General features: G+C 35.0%; 1 protein-coding gene across 2 annotated transcripts in view; it reads right to left on the bottom strand.

The window, feature by feature from the left end:
* CERT1 (ceramide transporter 1) overlaps nucleotides 1-20327 on the bottom strand; it is a 144907-nt gene that overhangs the window by 5917 nt on the left and 118663 nt on the right. For both annotated transcript variants that reach the window (XM_053588496.1, XM_053588488.1), the window contains 6 exons: nucleotides 10969-11064; nucleotides 8190-8322; nucleotides 6863-6933; nucleotides 4914-5042; nucleotides 4293-4422; nucleotides 2896-3032 (listed from right to left, as the gene is read on the bottom strand). In XM_053588496.1, coding sequence (XP_053444471.1) covers nucleotides 2905-3032; nucleotides 4293-4422; nucleotides 4914-5042; nucleotides 6863-6933; nucleotides 8190-8322; nucleotides 10969-11064 — 687 coding nt within the window. In that variant the 3' untranslated portion in view covers nucleotides 2896-2904. The remainder of the gene's footprint in view (nucleotides 1-2895; nucleotides 3033-4292; nucleotides 4423-4913; nucleotides 5043-6862; nucleotides 6934-8189; nucleotides 8323-10968; nucleotides 11065-20327) is intronic.

The following is a 20327-nucleotide window of genomic DNA, read 5'->3' as shown; positions in this document are numbered from 1 at the left end:
GGGTGAGAGAGTGAGACTATGTCTCAAAAAAAAAGAGAAATACATAAAACAAAACCCTAAGGCCATGGTGAGAGATACGTAACTAAGTAAGGTGACAAGCTTCTTGTCATGTGCCAATAGTTTTCTGGTTTATTTGATAAATGTGGCACAAAGACAGAATCAGTAAGAAGTAATGTGTCCAGATGCAGCTATAAAAATCCTTAAGCAGGGCGGTACCCGTAGCTCACTAAGCAGGGCACCAACCACATACACTGAGGCTGGCGGATTTGAACCCAGCTGGGGCCAGCTAAACAACAATGACAATTGCAACAACAACATAAAAAAAAAAAAAATAGCCAGGTATTGTGGTGGGCACCTGTAGTCCCAGCTACTTGGGAGGCTGAGGCAAGAGAATCGCTTGAGCCCAAGAGTTGGAGGTTGCTATGAGCTGTGATACCACAGCACTCTACCAAGGGTGACACAGTGAGACTCAGTATTAAAAAAAAAAAAAAAAAAAAAATCCTATGTACAAGATATTCTAAAATATGTCAGTGAACTTATATGTGAAGATAAAGAATCCCTGAAAACCAAAGTTATATTCCAGAACACTAACCATTAAAGTAAGTTAAGACCAGAATCTGTTTAATATTTTCGGATAACTTTTCCTGGGAAAACTTAAATGTCTGAGACATCAGTGTAATAACCCTTGTGTTAGTACCTGCCAACAAATTTAGACTTCATGTTTTTAAAAAGAGACATGCTATAAACATCATTGACAATCAGACCTAATTAAAATTATGTCATTTTTTGGTTATTGACTATGTTATTTTTAAAGAGATTAACTTAAGAATTTAAATTTCGGCGGCGCCTGTGGCTCAGTCGGTAAGGCACCGGCCCCATATACCGAGGGTGGCGGGTTCAAACCCAGCCCTGGCTGAACTGCAACCAAAAAATAGCCAGGCGTTGTGGCGGGCGCCTGTAGTCCCAGCTACTCGGGAGGCTGAGGCAAGAGAATCGCTTAAGCCCAGGAGTTGGAGGTTGCTGTGAGCTGTGTGAGGCCACGGCACTCTACCAAGGGCCATAAAGTGAGACTCTGTCTCTACAAAAAAAAAAAAAAAAAAAAAAAAAAGAATATAAATTTCTCAGCCAATGATTTAACATCCAATGCAGGTGAGATGAGAGAATGTTCATGTATACATTCTTACTGCTTGTATATCATAACTGGTAATACCTACTAACATTGTAAATTTTAACAAGCAACATTTACAGAAATAGAATTATACAAACGGTTCTCAATGGACCAAACATACTTAAGCTTACCCAAGAGAAGAGAAATAAAATTAAAAATTATACTGAGAACGTATTTTTCACCTATCAAGTTGGTAAAATCTCAAAGTCTTGTTTTACACATTGTGTGAGGAAGTATGGGGAAATAGGCATTTCAATCTCCTATTGCTGGTGAGACAGTAAAATCAGTAAAACCTCTATGAAGGCCAATATCTAAATTAGAAATGCACAAAACCCTAGCAGGGCCAGCAGTAAGTAACATATCTAGTAATTTATCCCAGATATAAACTTGGAAGTGCAAAATGACAACTGGATACAATTATTAATGCTGTTCTAGCAAATGAGTATCTACTGATGCAGAACTGATTAGATAAATTATGTTTATCCATGTAATAGGATACTGCACATCCATAAAAAACAGACTGAGGAAGTGCCTTACCAATATAGTAAGAACTTAGATACCAATATAGTACAAATGCAAGACACTGAACGGTATGCTACCTCTTCTTCAAAAACAACAAAGTGTGTGTGTAGGGAGAATACACTTGTTATTTGCTTGTTTAGGCACTAACCACTTCTGGAAAGATACATAAGAAATGAGTAATAGTATATATAATAATATGCATGTGACATTATACAGCAAATAATAAAGAATTTATTTTTTAGTGGGCAAACCTGGCTGAATAGGGAAACAGATGGTAAATTTCACTATATACTTTTTTCATCCTTTTGATTTTTGAACCATGTTAATGTACCACCTATTTTAAAAAGTTAAAGGTTCTAGCTCCTTGCATAAAGATGTTCGGTGTAACACCGTCTTATAATTAAAAATAAGAAACCAACCCAGACATTAACATGGACTGATAATAAATTTTGCTACATTCATATAAAACATGTTAAAAGAATAAGATGTCATCTTGTATGTTTTATACATGTCATCTTAATATGAAGATAGTCAAGATATGTTTTTGGTTGTTTTTGTTTTGTCTTTTTCTGAGATAGGTACTTGATGTCACCAGGGCTAAAGTGCAGTGGCATCATCTAGGCTCAAGTAAGCCTCCTGCCTCTGCCTCCTGAGTAGCTGGGACTACAGCGCATGCCACCATGCCCAGCTAATTTTTCTATTTTTTGTAGAGACAGGGTCTTGCTCTTGCTCAGGCTGGTCTTGAACTTCTGGCCTCAAGCAATTCTATCACCCTGACCTCCAAAAATGCTAAGATTATAGGTGTGAGACACTATGCCTGACACTGAATAAATTGCTATGTGAAAAAAAGTAAGCTGCAAAATACAAAATATGGACTAAACACACTGGTTTTTTAAACAGTCAAAAGTATATGTTAGTATGACACAGAAAAGTTTGGAAAAATATACAATAATAATAATAATTTCTGCAAAGAATACAGGAAATTTGCACTTCTGAAATTCTATAGTTCTATAATGTTAAAATTTCATTAAATAAGCATAAGCGAAAAAATAACAAAAAGGAAGTTTTAAAGGCTATGAACTACAATTTTCTATCTTGGAACATCCTAAAACATAGCCACTACTTTGAACAACTAGATTTTAATACCTATGGAGTCAAACTAGTCAAATAAAATTTTAAAAATTATACAACAGATCTTACAGTACCTGTTAAGACTAGAACAAAATAGGCTTTCCTGCAGTTTTTTCTTGGACGTAAGAAGTAAAACGTTTTAGAAATTTAGGATACTCTCGTTTTGCCACTGCCCTTAACACTGAGGCTGGTGCCCATCCGCCAGGGTTCACTGCAAGATAAAGGAAAAGTAAAGCTTATTAAGATATATTCTTCAAATAGATGTGAAGCACTTTATTCTCTTGCCTTTTAAAAATTCCCCATGTTGGACCAGTTGCCATCTTTTAGTCTTAATCATTCACTCCTTACTACTAATCATCAGACATCAAGAGATAGTAAATAGAACAGATACTAACTTTCTAAAATGTTCTTGGTTCCCTAAATTATGTGCAAATATTAGAATAGCAAGACTTTAGGTTATTTAAGGTAGATTTATTCATCAACTTTATTATAATTAAATACTAACTTTATTCAGATATAATTGCTTATTTAAACATGCTAGCAGTTGTAGCCTTGTATAAAAAGGGTTTGAGAGAATGCAATGACTCCTACAGGTGCAAAATGGGTATAGTAAAGAACCAAAGCAAGTGATGAAAGGGCTGTCCAGCGGTGCATCAAGTGAAATAAATATGAAATTAGCAATTATTAAAGGACTAGGGGAGCACTGATTTAGAAAACTAAAGGCCTGACAATGAGAAGAACTATTAATTTCCCTTTTCATTGCTGCTTAATAAATACATCCTATTAGGCACATTATCTAATAAAATGGTTTGTAAAACCAAGAATGTATGATAGCAATCCAGATATGAGGTTTTAAAATTTATCTATCCAACTCCAGCTTCAGAAATTCTCATATACTATTTCTAGGGGGAAACTCAGCCATGTAATTATCAAAGTTTCTCAAATAACATCTTGATATACATCTCCTCAAAGCAAAAATTAGTATCCTGAAGCTACAGTTCCCAATCCCTGGGTGGCAGACTTGGTACTAGTCTGTGGTCTGTTAGGAACCCAGGCCACACAGCCAGTGGTGAGCAGCCAGGGTGGGGCAAAGTTTTTAGAAAAGTTTCATCTGTATTTATATCCATTCCCTTCCACTTGCATCAGTGTCTGAGACTGCCACCTGCCACATGGGGGGTGGCATGAGATTCTCATAGAAGTGCGAACTCTACTATAAACTGTGTTATGGGAGAGATCTAGGTTGTGGCTCTTTATGAGAATCTAATCCTGTCCTCCCCAACCTTGGAAAAATTATCTTCTGTGATGGTCCCTGGTGCCAAGAAGGTTGGGGACCAGGGACCAATTTCACAGAAGATAATTTCAAAGCTGATCTAAAAGGGTAAGAACTGAAAAGGAGTTTGTCCAAACTGTCTGTAGACCATGATCAAGAACATCCACATTAAGCAGCAAAAACAAATGAAAACATACATACCATTAGCTACATACGTAATCTTGCATAGAATGTTGTCTCTGCTAATCTCTTGGTTGCCCTCTGGTGGGCTTACCAAGGTTTGACATATCATAGCAACATTAATTTTGGCACGGACACATCGATTGTTTAGCTGTCAAAACAAAAATTAAAAATAAAGCACTAGTACAGTAAATACTCAGTATTTTGTAATCTCTGTTGGTCTAATGGTACATTAGGCTAACCGGAACCATATCTCTTGTCAAAATCTCCAACGAAATCTTAGAAGCACCAAATAAATAATACATACCAACCTGATTTTTCCTCCTCTTAAACAGTAAATTGAGGTAGAAACCACACAGGGTTGGCCAGCAGTTGGTAATGCTTAAGAGATAACTGTGGGCAGCAGTCTACATAAACTGCCTGCCCATTTAGCTCCATTCAGTAAAGCTCAGAAGGAAAGGAAAACAGCCCTGGTGGGATATTCACAGCCATGACTGCTGCTATCAGATACCACATGGGCTACACTGTTTCTAGCAGGCAATCTAACATAATCCAAAAACTAAGACGCATTATTAAATAAAGCATCTGTGTGTGGTATGTGTCACTGTCTTTGCTCTATATTATGTATTTAGCTGTACTTACAGGAGCACTGTCATGATCCACAGAAAAATTACAAACTATCCAAGTTTCAGGGTCATTTTCAGTCAACGCTGGTATTTTTCGAATGGCAGAAAGATATAATACATCTCGCTGAGAAGCAGGCCATACTCTCTGAGGAGAAGTAAAAGTCTTTTGAAAATTTGCACTACTAGTACTTTACATTCAGATGTCGCATGGAACAGAAAAACAAATGTAAAACCAATAAATGTCTTAGCTGAAGGTGAAATCTGTCAAATTTTATTTTATTCTCAGCATCTGAGAATATCAAATGATAAATTATAAACATTGAGTTAATGGCTTTGCAGAACAACATAATCAAAGGAATGTCTTTAATTATAATCATAAATATAAACACACATATACACATAATTTGCCATTTTAACCATTTTTTTAGTGTACAATTCAGTGGCATTAATTACATTCAGTGTTGTGTAACCATCACCACTATCTTATTTTCAAAATATGTCATCACTGCAAACAGAAACTCTACCCATTCCCTCTGGTAATGTTAAGTTTAGAGATTCAAAGACTTGAAAAGCAAAGAAAAAAAGAAGTCAAATATATTGTATTATGTTATTCAATTTGTTGAAAAAATTATTCTAGGATAGTTTATTTCAAAAATTAGCAAATAATCATAACAATATCTTAAATTTTCTTACATAGAGTGTCCATGAAATTTGTGTGCAATTTACTATGCTAAACTATTTTAAATTGGACAGAACACAAACTTTATGTCCACCCTATATAAGATATATTAATTTTTTAGTTTTTCAATCCTAATACAACATTATTTCACCATTCTTTCCTCTACCAAGTGGAATAGCTTCAGCATATTGTTTTCTAAGACCAGTCATCTTCAGATAATAAAGTTTTTTTCTGGTTCTAAATTACTGGTTGTTTATCTTCATTCCAAATTACAGAACAATTGATATTTTGAAATTTACTAAATTTTAGATTTCAAATTAGACTTCAAAATCTACATGTTGAAATAAGAATTTCAATTCCTTGAGCAGCTACCATGTAACATGAAGCACAGTTCATAATATATTAGATACAAGATGTCTCAGATGACAAGACTGAACTTAAGAATATATACCAAACCTCAAATATTTCCATATGTTCAACTCACAAATCATTTAAAAAAGAAAAATAAAGTATCTATTGAATCATTATATTTCTTATATAACATACAATCTTTTTTTTGGTGGATCTTTCCAAAATTTTAATTCCTTTTATTATTTTATATATAATATATTATTTGTTAATTTTGAGATGGGGAACAGCACAATAAAGAGAAATATTAATTCTACAACTTTAAATATTAAGAATAGTAGAGGGGCCAGGTGCAGTAGTGGCTGGCATGTTGGGATCCCTTGAGCCCATGAGTTCAAGACCAGCCTGGGCAACATAGCAAGACCTCATCTTTACAAAAAATTTAAAAAATTAGCCCAGTATGGTGGAACACTGCTGCAGCCCCAGCTACTCAAGAGACTGAGGAGGATCATGTGAGCCTGGGAGTTCGAGGTTACAGTGAACTATGATCATACCACTGCATTCAACCTGGATGACAGAGCAAGAATCTGTCTTAAAAAAAGAAAATAGAAGAGGGAAAATAGAAGGGTCTCATGCCTGGCTGAGACCTCATCTCTTGGAAAAAAAAAAACAGTACATGAAAAAAAACTATAAGACCAACTATAAAACCTTTATGAAGCAGTCTATTTCAAGATTATATTTCTCAGATTCTTACCTATATACATTTCTGCTCTAAATAAGCTGAAATGCCTTTCAAATACATGACATTCATAAATTATTAATAAAATCTCTGGATTTTTTATGACATTTAATTTCCTGCCAAGTTTTACATTAGAGAATTTATATGTTTTAGTTTGAATGACATTAGAATATTTTGGGATGAATGAAGAAATGTTTACCTTGTGTGTCTGATAAATGATGATTGCATTATCAGCTAATGTTTCCACCACATGAAAATTTTCTATAGTTGCTGAAATGAAGAGAATAGTATTAGTAGTCAAAAAGATACATTACCTTTTCCTAAAAGGTGATCAACTCACTCATGCTGAAAATTTATTACAATGGATATTACAGTAAAATGAACAGAATCCTGCCTTACCTAGGCTAAACTCAAATGGAAGATAGTTAATAATTAGATTTAAGACTATGGGTAGTGGCTATAAGGTCTAATTCACCAGGAACTCGTACTTTTTTTTTTGCCTAGTATCTAGCTTCCAAAGCAAAAAAGCAATTCTCTTTTAAAAATAGAAGAGAATTTCTTTTATTTTTCATTATTATGGCTACATAATATTTATTTTTAATTAATTAATTTTTTTTTTTTGAGACAGAGTCTCACTTTGTCACCCCTGGTAGAATGCCATGGTATCATAGCTCACAGCAACCTCTGACTCTTGGGCTCAAGTGATTCTCTTGCCTTAGTCCCCCAAGCAGCTGGGACTACAGGCACCCACCACAATGCCTGGCTGTAGCTCCAGCTTGTCTTGAACGCGTGAGCTCAGGTAGTCTGCCTGCCTTGACTTCCCAGAGTGCTAGGATTATAGGTGTGAGCCACTGTGCCCAGACTATTTTTAATTTTGAATAAAGTAATTCTATTCCCCAACACTATAATCCCTTCCTCTTTCCAATTTTACTGAGGGTTAATAAAATGTTCGGTTTAGGTATTGGTGACTAAATGTTCTACTTAGGTATTTGTAAAAACGGAATGTCAAGCAGTCAAGGATAAACATGACGTCCAGAAGTATCTGTACTTATGAAATTTGGGGTATAAGGAGAATACATACACACTAAGAACAACTCTAACCACAGAAGGATTTATTTAGAATTTATAATGGAAACAAAACAGTTTAGGAACAAGTAGATGATAAAACAGAAAACTTCAATTTCAGTCCTGGCTATTCTACCAACTAGTTCTGTGGTCTCTGACAAGTCACTTTACCTATTTGATTTGAATTTTACTTTATTTGTACATAAAGTGAGAAATACATCCCTATCATGGAGGATGATTGAGGTATTAGATCAAATGATATACTAAGAAGCATTTTGTACACTGAAAAGCTCTGTTTAAATGTAAGGTATTATTTATTAGTAGCCTACATGATTCTCTAAATATTCTCTACATCGACTTTGTAAATTCTATAATCAAATGTAGAAAGCCAATTTAGATCTGATATTAAATTCAAAATAGTAATTTGATTAAATTAAATTATCTTAATAATGATAGCTTACTTTCCCAGTCATTACGAACGTCAACATTCCAGAAGTAATTGCAGACCTCATGTCCTGTAACACCTTTAACTGCATGGGTAGCTTTTAAAGGATCCAGAACAATACCGTTTTCTTCTACTTCTCTTCTGTATACCTAATGAAGACATAATTAAAAAACTTTGAAAATTAAAAAAAAATCAAACCACTAACGTACAAACTTAAAAGAATGCTTTTAAATTTGTTTCTTTAAATTTTTATTTATGAAAATGTATTTGGAGAACATATTCAAGTAAAAGAAAATAAACTTTGAATTAACACAGACCACATAAAAATGCTTAAAATTATTATACACATCCAATGTAAACGTCAACTATAAAAAACATCCACATGGGATGACTCATTTTGAGCTATTTTTAAAAAATCAATTTAAATTAGGCATTATTTACCAAACAGTCTCAAGAACTGTTTAATACGGTTAAGAAGACCAAATAAATCTGGTTAGAACATAACTTGTTTAAAGGCACTAGGGGCTACTTTGTTCAATGCTATATCTCCAATGTCTGGGATAACATCTGAAACAGCAGGCACCCGATTATATATTTGTTGACTCAATGACTGAAAGCTAAAGCCAGCTAAAACAGCAAAAAAGATTATAAATACACATCTATCTTGCTTTAAATATGAGGGTGTGTACCTTAAGTACTGCGCAAAATTAAGTGTATCAAAATAGTTTGTTACTTTAGAGAACTTTGCAATAAGGTATTTTGATAAATGAAGAAATGTTATGGGGGAGTTCCAGCTCTCAATTTATGAAGTACTTATGGGGCCAGACACTTGTTAAGCATCTCATATCTCTTTGCAATCTCTCTTACCAAATTATTTTCCCCTATACACATACTTATTTATTCATGTTATTGGGACCACCATTTTTCCAGCCATCCAAACTAGGAATTCTAGACTTTGATTGACATAGCTACAAGCTTGTTACTCATCTTCTCTAAGATATCCAATAGCCTGATTATTCTACCATTGTTTACCTGTTTTAGTTAGGCTTTCATCACCTTATGACTGACTTTCTTAGGTGGTCTTCTTGTTCTCTATCAGCTTAATTTTCCTAAAAATGATACTTTCTACAAAGTGGCTAACCTATGGCTACAGACAATAAACAATTTTCCTTAGCAGTTTACTTTATGCTCTTCACAGTCTTTTTTTTTTTTTTTTTTTTTTTTAGAGACAGAGTTTCACTGTACCACCCTCGGGTAGAGTGCCGTGGCGTCACACAGCTCACAGCAACCTCTAACTCTTGGGCTTACGCGATTCTCTTGCCTCAGCCTCCAGAGCAGCTGGGACTACAGGCGCCCGCCACAACGCCCGGCTATTTTTTGTTGTTGTTGTTGTTGCAGTTTGGCCGGGGCTGGGTTTGAACCCTCCACCCTCGGCATATGGGGCTGGCGCCCTATTCACTGAGCTACAGGCGCCGCCCACTCTTCACAGTCTTGCCTTAACTTCTCTCTGTCTCTATTGTTGTGGGCTGTAGGCTTAACCTCTAATCCTCACTCCAGGGAGAGAGATTTCAGCTAGATCATCACCCCTCGCTTCTCTTCACTCCTTCACTTCTTCCTCCCCAGAGGAAGTACAGTGGCTTATCTGAATGGTGGGTACAGAAAGAGGAATAGGCAGGCTTGACTCAACCCCTTCTACAAAGAGAATATATGCTGATCTGCTTTGGGGCCCTACCTCCCGTGGGGAAGACTTGTGTTTATCTAGGTAGATCAGGGGCCTTGTGTTCTCAAGCTATTTTCTACAATCAGCTTATCAGAATTATAACATTTGGCTTTTTCATTTGTCTGTCTCCTCTATTTCCAAATTCATTCTCTATTCAAGAGGAGAGGACATCTTATATATCTTGTTTGCTAGAATAATTCTGGTCAACATGGTCTATGTAAAAATCCTGAATGTGAAATTTGCTTTCAAGTTTTTGCCTCACCTTGTCACAACCTTGTTTCCATTTCCAGATATAGTTCAAATGCTTCCCCTCACTGTAAAGCAATCTAATTGTTCCAAATCACAGAGCGCTCTTTCTTTTCTAATTTTCTCTACCATACATCTCACTCTTCACTCAGTACATTATCAGATGGAGCCAAGTACTTGTATCTTCCAAATGTCAGTATCCTTTTTCCTCAACTAAAGCTTTAGCTTGGAGGGAGTCTTATTACCTCTGCATCCTTAGCATAGTGCCTAGGGAATAAGGTAATTCAAAATTCAGTGCTGTTGTTGCTTTTTAAACCATCTCTTTATCTCTCATTCCTTGTTCTTATTTCTGTGTTTAGGGATGTGAACAAGATTAGTTGACCAATGTTTAACCCAACCTCCTAAAAGAAGGTACAGTTAGAGAAAAGACAAGAAGTAAGGTATAGACTAAAATGGGAGAGAAATCTGGGCAGAACATTCAGTATGTTAAAAAAAAAAAAAAAGAAACAAAATTAAATATCCAAAGAGAGGACCATCAGCTAATTGTGGCCTACTCATATCTAATCTCCCAAATTTTCTTTTATTTTCTCCAGGCCTAGGCAAAACAGAATGGTTTTATTAAAGATTTATATTGTGAACATGAATTAGTAAAAGCAAAGCTAGGGGAAAGAAAGACATTTTATTTCTCAGTATTTGTGCTTCTTTGATCACACTTAATAATTTGTGTTAAAGTAAATTGAAAATGCTATCCCTGTTCTACCAAGAATATTGATGATATGACTGAAACAGAGCTGTACTTTGCAACCTATAACATTCCCCTAGGAATTACCTTCATTTCTCCTTCTTCTACAACCAACTGCCAATTGGCATCTCCACCTACATCCTGTAATGAGTAATTCATATGGTTCTGCACCATCTCTTCAACCTTGAAAAGAAAAATAAAGCCATAAGAATCCACGTGCAAGAGCTATGTCATGATCCCTGAAAGAGAATGACATCTTGTTTACTTCAGTTCAGAAATGGTGCTCTTAGAAAGCTCAGTAACCAAATGTACAAAAGTCAGTACTTTGTATACAGTATTGAAGAGTTTAGTCCACATCCCAGATATCCAGGTTAATGACAGGAAGGAGAAATGCAGGGAAAGAAGAGGCTTCACTCAAGTAACACAGATTTACCTAATGCAGCGGTTCTCAACCCACAGGAACTGTATTAAAGGGCCCCGCGGCGTTAGGAAGGTTGAGAATCACTGGCCTAATGCATCCAATGACCAAAAAAAAACCCATTTTCTGTAATAAGAATATTTTATCCTTTATCATAAAATACAGAGATGTCTTAAAGCAAAAAACTGTGGACTACTAAATATAAAAGGTGCACAAGACATCATCTAGTCCAATGTTCCCATACATGTGTATTTAAGATCATGTAGAAATGTTAGGAAGGTCTGATAAAAACAAAGATGTGAGTTGTGTGTATGTGTGTCAAAGATTTCCCTATAGTGATACAACTCCCCTTATTGCACTGATAAACCTCTTTTTATCATAAATATAAACCAATTTAAAAATAACCAACACCTCCGTTTACGAACATATTTGATTCCAATTTCATTGTTCAAAATTCTTTCAGGGACAATGTTAATACTCATATATGCAGCAAATATTTACACATAATCACCTATTTGCTCATTCTTTTTAAATTTCTAACTAAATTTCTGTTCCTGAAATTTAAATGCAATTTCTACTTAACTATCACAAACTACTTTCACACATCTTATACAAATAAGCAAAGAAATTTGAATATTTCACACTACCAGAATTCTCAATCGGATTTACTGATAAGATTTCACATGAGCATTCTTTGCAAAGTCTCCCAGCTTGAAACATCTTTTTAAGCAACACTGAAGTGATAAAAAGATTGTGGAAACAAAATAATTTTATTAATAAGTACATTAGAAAAGCCAGAAAAGATCTGGAAAATATATATATTATACCTCTACTAAAAAATTATTCCTATGGCTCAGCGCCTGTAGCTCATGTGGCTAAGGTACCAGCCATACACACCTGAGCTGGCGGGTTTGAATCCAGCCAGGGCCTGCCAAACAACAGTGACAACTACAACCAAAAAAATAGCCGGGTGTTATGGCAGGCACCAATAGTCCCAGCTACTTGGGAGGCTGAGGCAAGAGAATCGCTTGAGCCCAGGAGTTGGAGGTTGATGTGAGCTGTGATGCCATGGCACTCTACCCAGGGCAATAGCTTAGGGCTCTGTCTCAAAAAAAAAAAAAAAAAAAAAAAAATCTATCTATCTATCTATGTATTTATTCGTAAGTTTAACTACTTATTTTATATAAAGTCTATTCTGATCATTAGGGATATAGAATAAGGAAGCAAGTTTAAACATAAAAAAATAAAAATTTTTCTGGATCTCAAAATTTATTTTTGGTTTCTGAAAGTATGGTTTTAAGTGTTTCCTTATTTGTTAATCATCACAAATAAAGGTTTTGATAAAAATGTTAATGATGAAATTCTACAATCAAGTTTTTTTTTTGGGGGGGTGGGGGTGAGATAGGGTCTTGCTCTGCTATCTGGTGCACTGATGTCATCATAGCACACCGTAACCTCAGTGAACCTCCTGAGTTCAAGTGGTCTTCCTACCTCAGCTTCCTGAGTAACTGAGACCATAAGGCTGTATAACCATGCCTGACTAACTTTTCTTTTCTTTTATAAAGAAGGTGTCTTGCTTTGTTGCTCAGGCTGATCTCGAACTCTTGACCTCAAGCAGTTCTCTTCCCTCAGCCTCCTAAAAGTACTAAGATTACAGGTGTAAACCACCAAGCCTGGCCTCTATAATCGACAGGGTGCCCCAAAGTTGCTCCTAAGGTTGCCATACAAAGGGAAAATGGAAATTGTAACTAAATGTCCCTTTATTTACAAAATATTCATTACAAAATTTTACCAAATATTTACAAAATAGTCTCTGTGTGTTGGCTACCTCTTTGTAAAATTTTGGAATTAATGAATATTTTGTAATGAAAGGGACATTTAGCTATAATTTCCCATTTTCTCTTTTTTTGTAGCTACTAAAAGGGTATGACTTTTGGGACACTATATTTTTATATTAAATAAAGACTAAGGCAATATTTCATTCTTTTGTTCATAATTCTCAAAATAATGTGAGTACGTGGGTTATATACGACAGAAATTTTAAACTTTAATAGAATATTCTACAGTTTCACAAAACCTTAGAAAATAAAACTTGAGGTACTGCACGGAGAAGCTTTGTGCCTCTGTAATTCTGCAGACTGCCTTGAGAGGGTAAAGGCGGCTAATGCAGGGTTCTAAGTTATAGATACACACAAAACGTATCTGATTTCCACAATAGGAAAAACAATAAAGTTCCAGTTAGTATGCATACATAAAATAATCATAGTAGCACTGGTTTCATCTGTCGGTGTCACACTGTAATTGGGAGAAATATTTACCTTCTTTAGATCCCAAGGTCTTAAAATTTATGTTTTACTTTTTAGGTGGGAAACCAGGTGCTAAGAATACCTGTATTTATTATGAGATAAGAGGCAGAAAGAAATGGTTCCCAAGAATAAACTCTATCAGTAGTTTATTTCTGAAAGAAGAATGTGAAGAACAGGAAGAATTTTATTTTGTTAAAAAATGAAAAATGTGGTTTAGAAAATTTTTAGTGCCATTTAGCTTTTTTGTTAGAAAGTATTCAGGTAACTGTGTTTATATTTAGGAGAGGATACTATTCCTCAATTAGATGTTTTAAATGTTTGAGAAGTGAGGTGTGTTTGTGTTTCTGTCTAAAAGAAATCAGATTCCACAAACTAGTAAGAGGTAGCACAAATTAACCCAAGTATAGAAAGTACATTTAAGATTGTCTTTATATATGGATTAAAAAATAATATTTCTATAACAGTTATGACTGAATCCATAGAAAACTAGTTCTCAAAACATCCAACAAAGAAACATTTAATGCTATACTCCTAGGAAATTAAAGAAACTAATAAAGTACTAAATTACTGTAGTAACCTCTGCAAAGCTTTCATCATAGTATCTTCGTTCACTATGATAATTTCCCTGAAGTACTGACATTAAAGTTAAGAAGAGAGGTGATATCGGTTAAATCTCACCATAACATATTTTATGTTTTGCAGTAAAATATGAAGTAACCAATATACTATGTGGCAGTGACTCAGGGACTTCTGACCACACTGATACTTCAGATCTAACAATAATCTGCTCAGTTTATTGTTTAATTATGACCCTATTTTAAAAAGATGTAGGAAACAAGGAATCATTAAGTTACATGATGAGTATAAACATGGCCAAATTTGACATTTTATTAGGTTCAAAATGTGATATTCTAGGAAATAATGTTATTAGTAACACCTACTGTTACTTAAAAAAGATTGGATCAAAATCATTGAAGCAGGTGAATAGTGTAGGGGTTTTTTTTTGTTTTTTTTTTTTTTTTGAGACAGAGTCTCACTTTGTCACCCTGAGTAGGGTGCTGTGGCCTCACAGATCACAGCAACCTCAAACTCTTGGGCTTAAGCGACTCTCTTGCCTCAGCCTCCAAAGAAGCTGGGACTATAGGTGCTCACCACAATGCCCAGCTACTGTTTATAAGTTTTAATTAAGTTAAGCATAATTTCGGGAATCATGAAATTCTAATTTCATGAAATCATGAAAGGGTAATCATTAAATTACCCTTTGATTTTTCTGGACCCAGAGTTGAAAATGATGAGCCCACACACATATGGAGATAAAACATATTTAAGATAAGAATGAGACCAGCTCTATGAACAAATTTCTGTGACCCTTATTTTTTTAATAATCCTCTCCTCAGGCTATGATGACCAGAACCCTGAAACTTTTAACTAACTACTCAACCTTCCTGAGTTGTTTCTCAAAAATGGCAGATTTTGGAAGACAAGGAGTTGAGATTCTGGTCCCTAGGTGTGCTTCTGGATGGCAAGACTCAACATCTACCACAACCTGCGCAAAGGCACAAAGCTCCTTATTAATTATACCACTACCAGATCCAACGCACACAGCCCTCCTTAAAAAGCCTGTACTCTATAGTTGGGATTTGGATTTTTGGGATTTTGAGACCCAGTTCCCATTCTCCTGATGAATGTCTTTCATAATAAAAAACTTCCTTGGCAATCTCAGTAATTGGATTTTTGTGTGAAAAGCAACTGAACCTAGGTGAAATCCCGCTGCATTTTTGATAACAAGAGAGGACATTACTCCAATTCTAATCTTTTCTTCCATCTTACATTTGAATCATTATGATGTCATTTGAGGAGGCTACAAAATTAGATTTTCCCAACACTATTACCACAGAAATTTGAAAAGAAAACTGCCCTTTGATGGTACAATAAAAGCCTACAAGGGCTCAAAACCAACTCAGACTTTTTCTCTTACGCATGTGAAAGGAATACAACTATGTTTATTGTTAACAAAGTCAAAAAAATAAAAAAAAAAAACAAAGTCACAAAGCCACAGAGGGGCTTATTAGCTAGATTTATTTATTTATTTATTTGAGACTGAGTCTCACTTTGTCATCCTCGGCAGAGTGCCGTAGCATCACAGCTCACAGCAACCTCAAACTCTTGGGCTTAAGCAATTATCTTGCCTCAACCTCCTAAGTAGCTGGGACTACAGGTGCCCGCCACAGCGCCCGGCTATTTTTTTTTGTTGTTGTTGTTGCAGTTGTCATTGTTGATCCTAGCTGGCCGGGGCTGGGTTCGAACCCACCAGCCCCAGTGTACGTGGTTGGCATCCTACCCACTGAGCTACGGGCACCACCTAGCTAGCATAATTTATTAATAACAAATTAACAGTGCACTGTTACCCCCAAAAGAAAAATAGCTAAGGACATAAGCAGTCAATCCAATGAAAAAATCGAATTGGTAAAAATTAACTTAATTATAATACTCAGTGTCAGTACTGTTAAAGAAAACTCTCCTGGCTCCAATTTCCTAATGAACACTATGGCAGTAATAGTACAAAAAGCTTTAAAATGTTCATGGCCTTTGTCCCAACAATTGATACTTCTAAGAATATATTCTAACGAAATAACTGAATAAGGGTGCAAAGATCTACACAAGTATACTACATATGCAGTGACGGTCACTCTAATGCTACTTACAATAGAGAAAAACTGAAAACAGGCTAAATATTCAACATAGGTGAGTAAACCCAGCATGCATAAACAGACGAAGAGATACTGGTCTATATTTACTCATGGGAAGATGTATCTAAATGTAAGTTTTTTTTTTTTAAAAAGTTATAAAACAGTTTATATCTCCTCTGGCAGAAAAAAGGACAACTATTAAGGTGTGTGTATTTATTAATAAGTGCCTGATATTTTACATATACATACAAAAGATAAACACAAAAATATTAATAGTGGTCTATTATTTTATTTATTCTACTTCCTTGTTCTGCTAAAATTAGTACATAACACTTGTACATTAAAGAAGGGAGGGGTGGAATAAATAATTATCAAATCAATGATGTGTTACTATGGACACAGAGAAACAGTTTTATACAGAATAAACAGAACCACTTTTTGCAATGATGTGCACCATACATCAAGCTGGAGATAATACTGCACATCCTTCCTTTCTTTCTACATAAAGGATGATTTTCCCTCTTTGATTTCTGAGGCAACATCTTTAAAAGGTAACTAAATTATACAAATAAATATGACCAAAAAGATCCATTTATGAATCCAAACTCCTTCGGCTCTCTGAAAAATCTGAAAATTATTTTCTCATTTGTGGCTACAGTTGTTAAAACTCCAATTTCTCAGATTTGGAGTGACAGCATTCCTGTTATCTGCCTATTAAACAGATTAACAACATCCTACTGTATTCACATATTTTATTTGAAGCTATTTTCAGAGGATCTCTCAGTTCTATGATTATCCCACCTAGTCAAAGTTATAAAATATCATTTCAACAAGAAACGAGGTAGGAGATGGCAAAGCCAAATCAGAGGTTTAGAAAGCTTCTATATAGGAACTGAAACAAATGATCAAGAAACGAGATATGAATATTATCTATATGCTGGAATATATCTGGGCTTTTAAAAGACATGGGCATAAATATGAATTGATTATGGTATGCTTAAATAATATTCTGACAGATCATTCAAAATAATTTAGCTTTTTAATTAATTATCAAGATATTACCAAATGAAGAAATTGGCTACCTCAAATACTTTAAGGAATGAATAATGTGGAGTTATTACTATTTTTTTTGAGACAGTCTTATTATGTCACCCTCGGTAGAGGGCTGTGGCGTCACAGCTCACAGCAACCTCCATCTCTTGGGCTTAAGCGATTCTCTTGCCTCAGCCTCTCAAGTAGCTGGGACTATAGGCGCCTGCCACAACGCCTGGCTATTTTTTGGTTGCAGTTGTCATTGTTGTTTAGCAGGCCTGGGCTGGGTTCCAACACACCTGGCACCATAACCACTGTGCTGTGGACGTCGCCTGATGTGGAGTTATTAATGTACATTATTATTATGTACAATAACATAAAGTAACATAAGTATTTCTAATCTTAACAAATAATCTTATTTTACTTCATACATAAGTCTCTTTAGGATGTGGAAACTGTAAAATACATAGACCAAACTCAATTTAATCATCAGTGTAATTTCACATTGTGTTGAACTGGAGTTTCCCAGATAACACTATGTTTCTTAGCTAATGTTAACTCTAGGTCTATATACAATGCTATATTCTCAAATATGATTATATGGAATTAATTTGCTAGACCTATCGATAATGGAAGATAGAGCAGTACAGTATCTTCTGAAACAAGCAATCTTACCAACTTGGACTTATTTATTCTGAAGGTACTGCTGGACAAGAGGTGTAGTTTAATCAACAATTAATTTCCCAGAGCCTGTCTGCTAATGACAACAAATTAATTTAGTGAAGACAATAAATAGCTGATGACCTCAATGTTATTTTCTTCAGTTTTACCTCTTCTGGAATATAAAACAGTATAAAAATCAAAATCTAAAATAGAATATGATCAATCACGAGTACCATATATCAGAAAAAAAAGTCTACCAGTAGATTAATTTCTCTCAACTTATATACATAAGTTACATAACAAGGTATGTAAAGAAAATTTTTGTAAAAATATAAGCAGCTGCTTTTCAGTGATACAGTCACCCATATGTAAAGGCTTCAATTGTTCTATAGCACTACGGCTAGGCCCAGGTTTCAGTTCTGAAACCACAATTCTTAGGCATTCAGTATCATTGCCTTACATTATTTTATTGCTTTCATTACATTTTCTTTCATTTATAGACTATGTATTCCTACATTTCAAGGGGAAATGGTGACCAGTATTAATAGGTTTTAGTTAAGTCTGTGATTTTAATGCAAGGTAGAGCTAAGCAAAACAAACTGAAGTCTCCTAGCATTATCTAGTTTTGTCACTGATTCCTTGTGTAATATAATAAGCTTCTTTTCTAAACGCATGTATGAATCACTATCACTATTTACTTCAGATGTGTTCTTAAGAATACAATTTATATCTTTTTGCCTCCTTTCAATGAAGGTATTCTACCTCTAGCCCATCATCCTACTTCTGTTAAACTGCCACTTGATATCCTCTTGAGTAAAAGATAAGAAAAATGTAATACATTTGATTAAGGGTGATTTCTGATCAAGAATTGCTGAATCTTTTCCTCAAAAATGTTCAATGACAAAATATGCTGCAAAGCCAGAAAAACACATTTCAGGTTTGTATTTCCTTTCCTATTGCAGTTTAAATAATGACTTTTAAAAACTTTTATTGGAATACTTTCATAGTATTCCAAAGCAATGATGCAGATAATAAGCTCAAAGATAAATACCATGTTATCACAATGGTATTAAAAGTTCACATTTATTGAGCACTTATGATGTGCCAGGTTCTTGCTAAATCATAAAAGTAAAGCACAAAAAATTTAGGAAATTTGTCAGGATTTAAACTCAGTTATTTTAACTAGAGAGCTCAGGTTCTTAACCTAAGATAATGCAAAATAATATAATCCAATAAAATGTAATCAGCATAAAGATACAAAGTTGAATGGTAAAAAATATGAAAATTAAAAAAACTTTTAAAAAAACTAATTCTTGGGCTGGGTGTGGTGGCTTACACTTGTAGTCCTAGCACTCTGGGAGATCAAGGCTGGTGGACTGCCTGAGCTCATGGGTTCGAGACCAGCTTGAGCTAGAGTGAGACCTCATCTCTTAAAAAAAATAGCCAGGCATTGTGGTGGGCACCTGTAGTCCCAGCTACTTGGGAAGCTGAGACAAGAGAATCACTTTCACCTAAGAGTTTGAGGTTGCTGGGAGCTGTGATGCCAGAGTACTCTACCGAGGGTGACAAGTGAGACTCTGTCTGAAGAACAAAACAAAAACAAACAAACAAAAAAACTAATTCTGATACTAAAAAAAAGTTTTTCCAGTGGTAATGTAATTTTATTTTTATGGTACAGACTGCAAGCATTCAGCTTCCTATCTTAAATTCCTAAACCCTTAGTGATGCTAAATAAACCTAACCAATTTCCATAAATTTGGTGTATGAACAAAAATATTAATTTACAATGTCCAAGGGTAATTTGCATAAAGAAAACACAACCTGCTCAATGGAGGTTTGTGTTATAATGATATAATATAATGACACACATTCTTTTAAAAGTTATTTCCTTGGGCAGTGCCTGTAGTTCAGTGAGTAGGGAGCTGGCCCCATATACTGAGGGTGGCAGGTTCGAACTGGCCCCAGCCAAACTGCAACAACAACGACAACAATAAAACAGCCGGGCATTGTAGCAAGCACCTGTAGTCCCAGCTACCTGGGAGGCTGAGGCAAGAGAATCACCTAAGGCCAAGAGCTGGAGGTTGCTGTGAGCGGTGACACCATGGCATTCTACTGAGGGTGACAAAGTAAGACTCAGTCTCTTTAAAAAAAAAAAAATCAAAGTTATTTTCTTGCTAAATATAATTAGGGATATTTTAAATTAGGTTAAAAGTGAGACTATTAAAACCTGCTTTTATGCTATAACATATCCTGTAGACCATGATCATCAAAATTGCTGAATCCTATTTGAAGAAACAGTATTACATGATACAGACAAACTGGTTTCTATTTTTTCAA

This window comes from Nycticebus coucang, chromosome 1 (genome assembly GCF_027406575.1).
Source record: "Nycticebus coucang isolate mNycCou1 chromosome 1, mNycCou1.pri, whole genome shotgun sequence".
In the NCBI taxonomy this organism is placed as follows: domain Eukaryota; kingdom Metazoa; phylum Chordata; class Mammalia; order Primates; family Lorisidae; genus Nycticebus; species Nycticebus coucang.
This window is presented reverse-complemented; position numbering and strand designations above follow the sequence as displayed.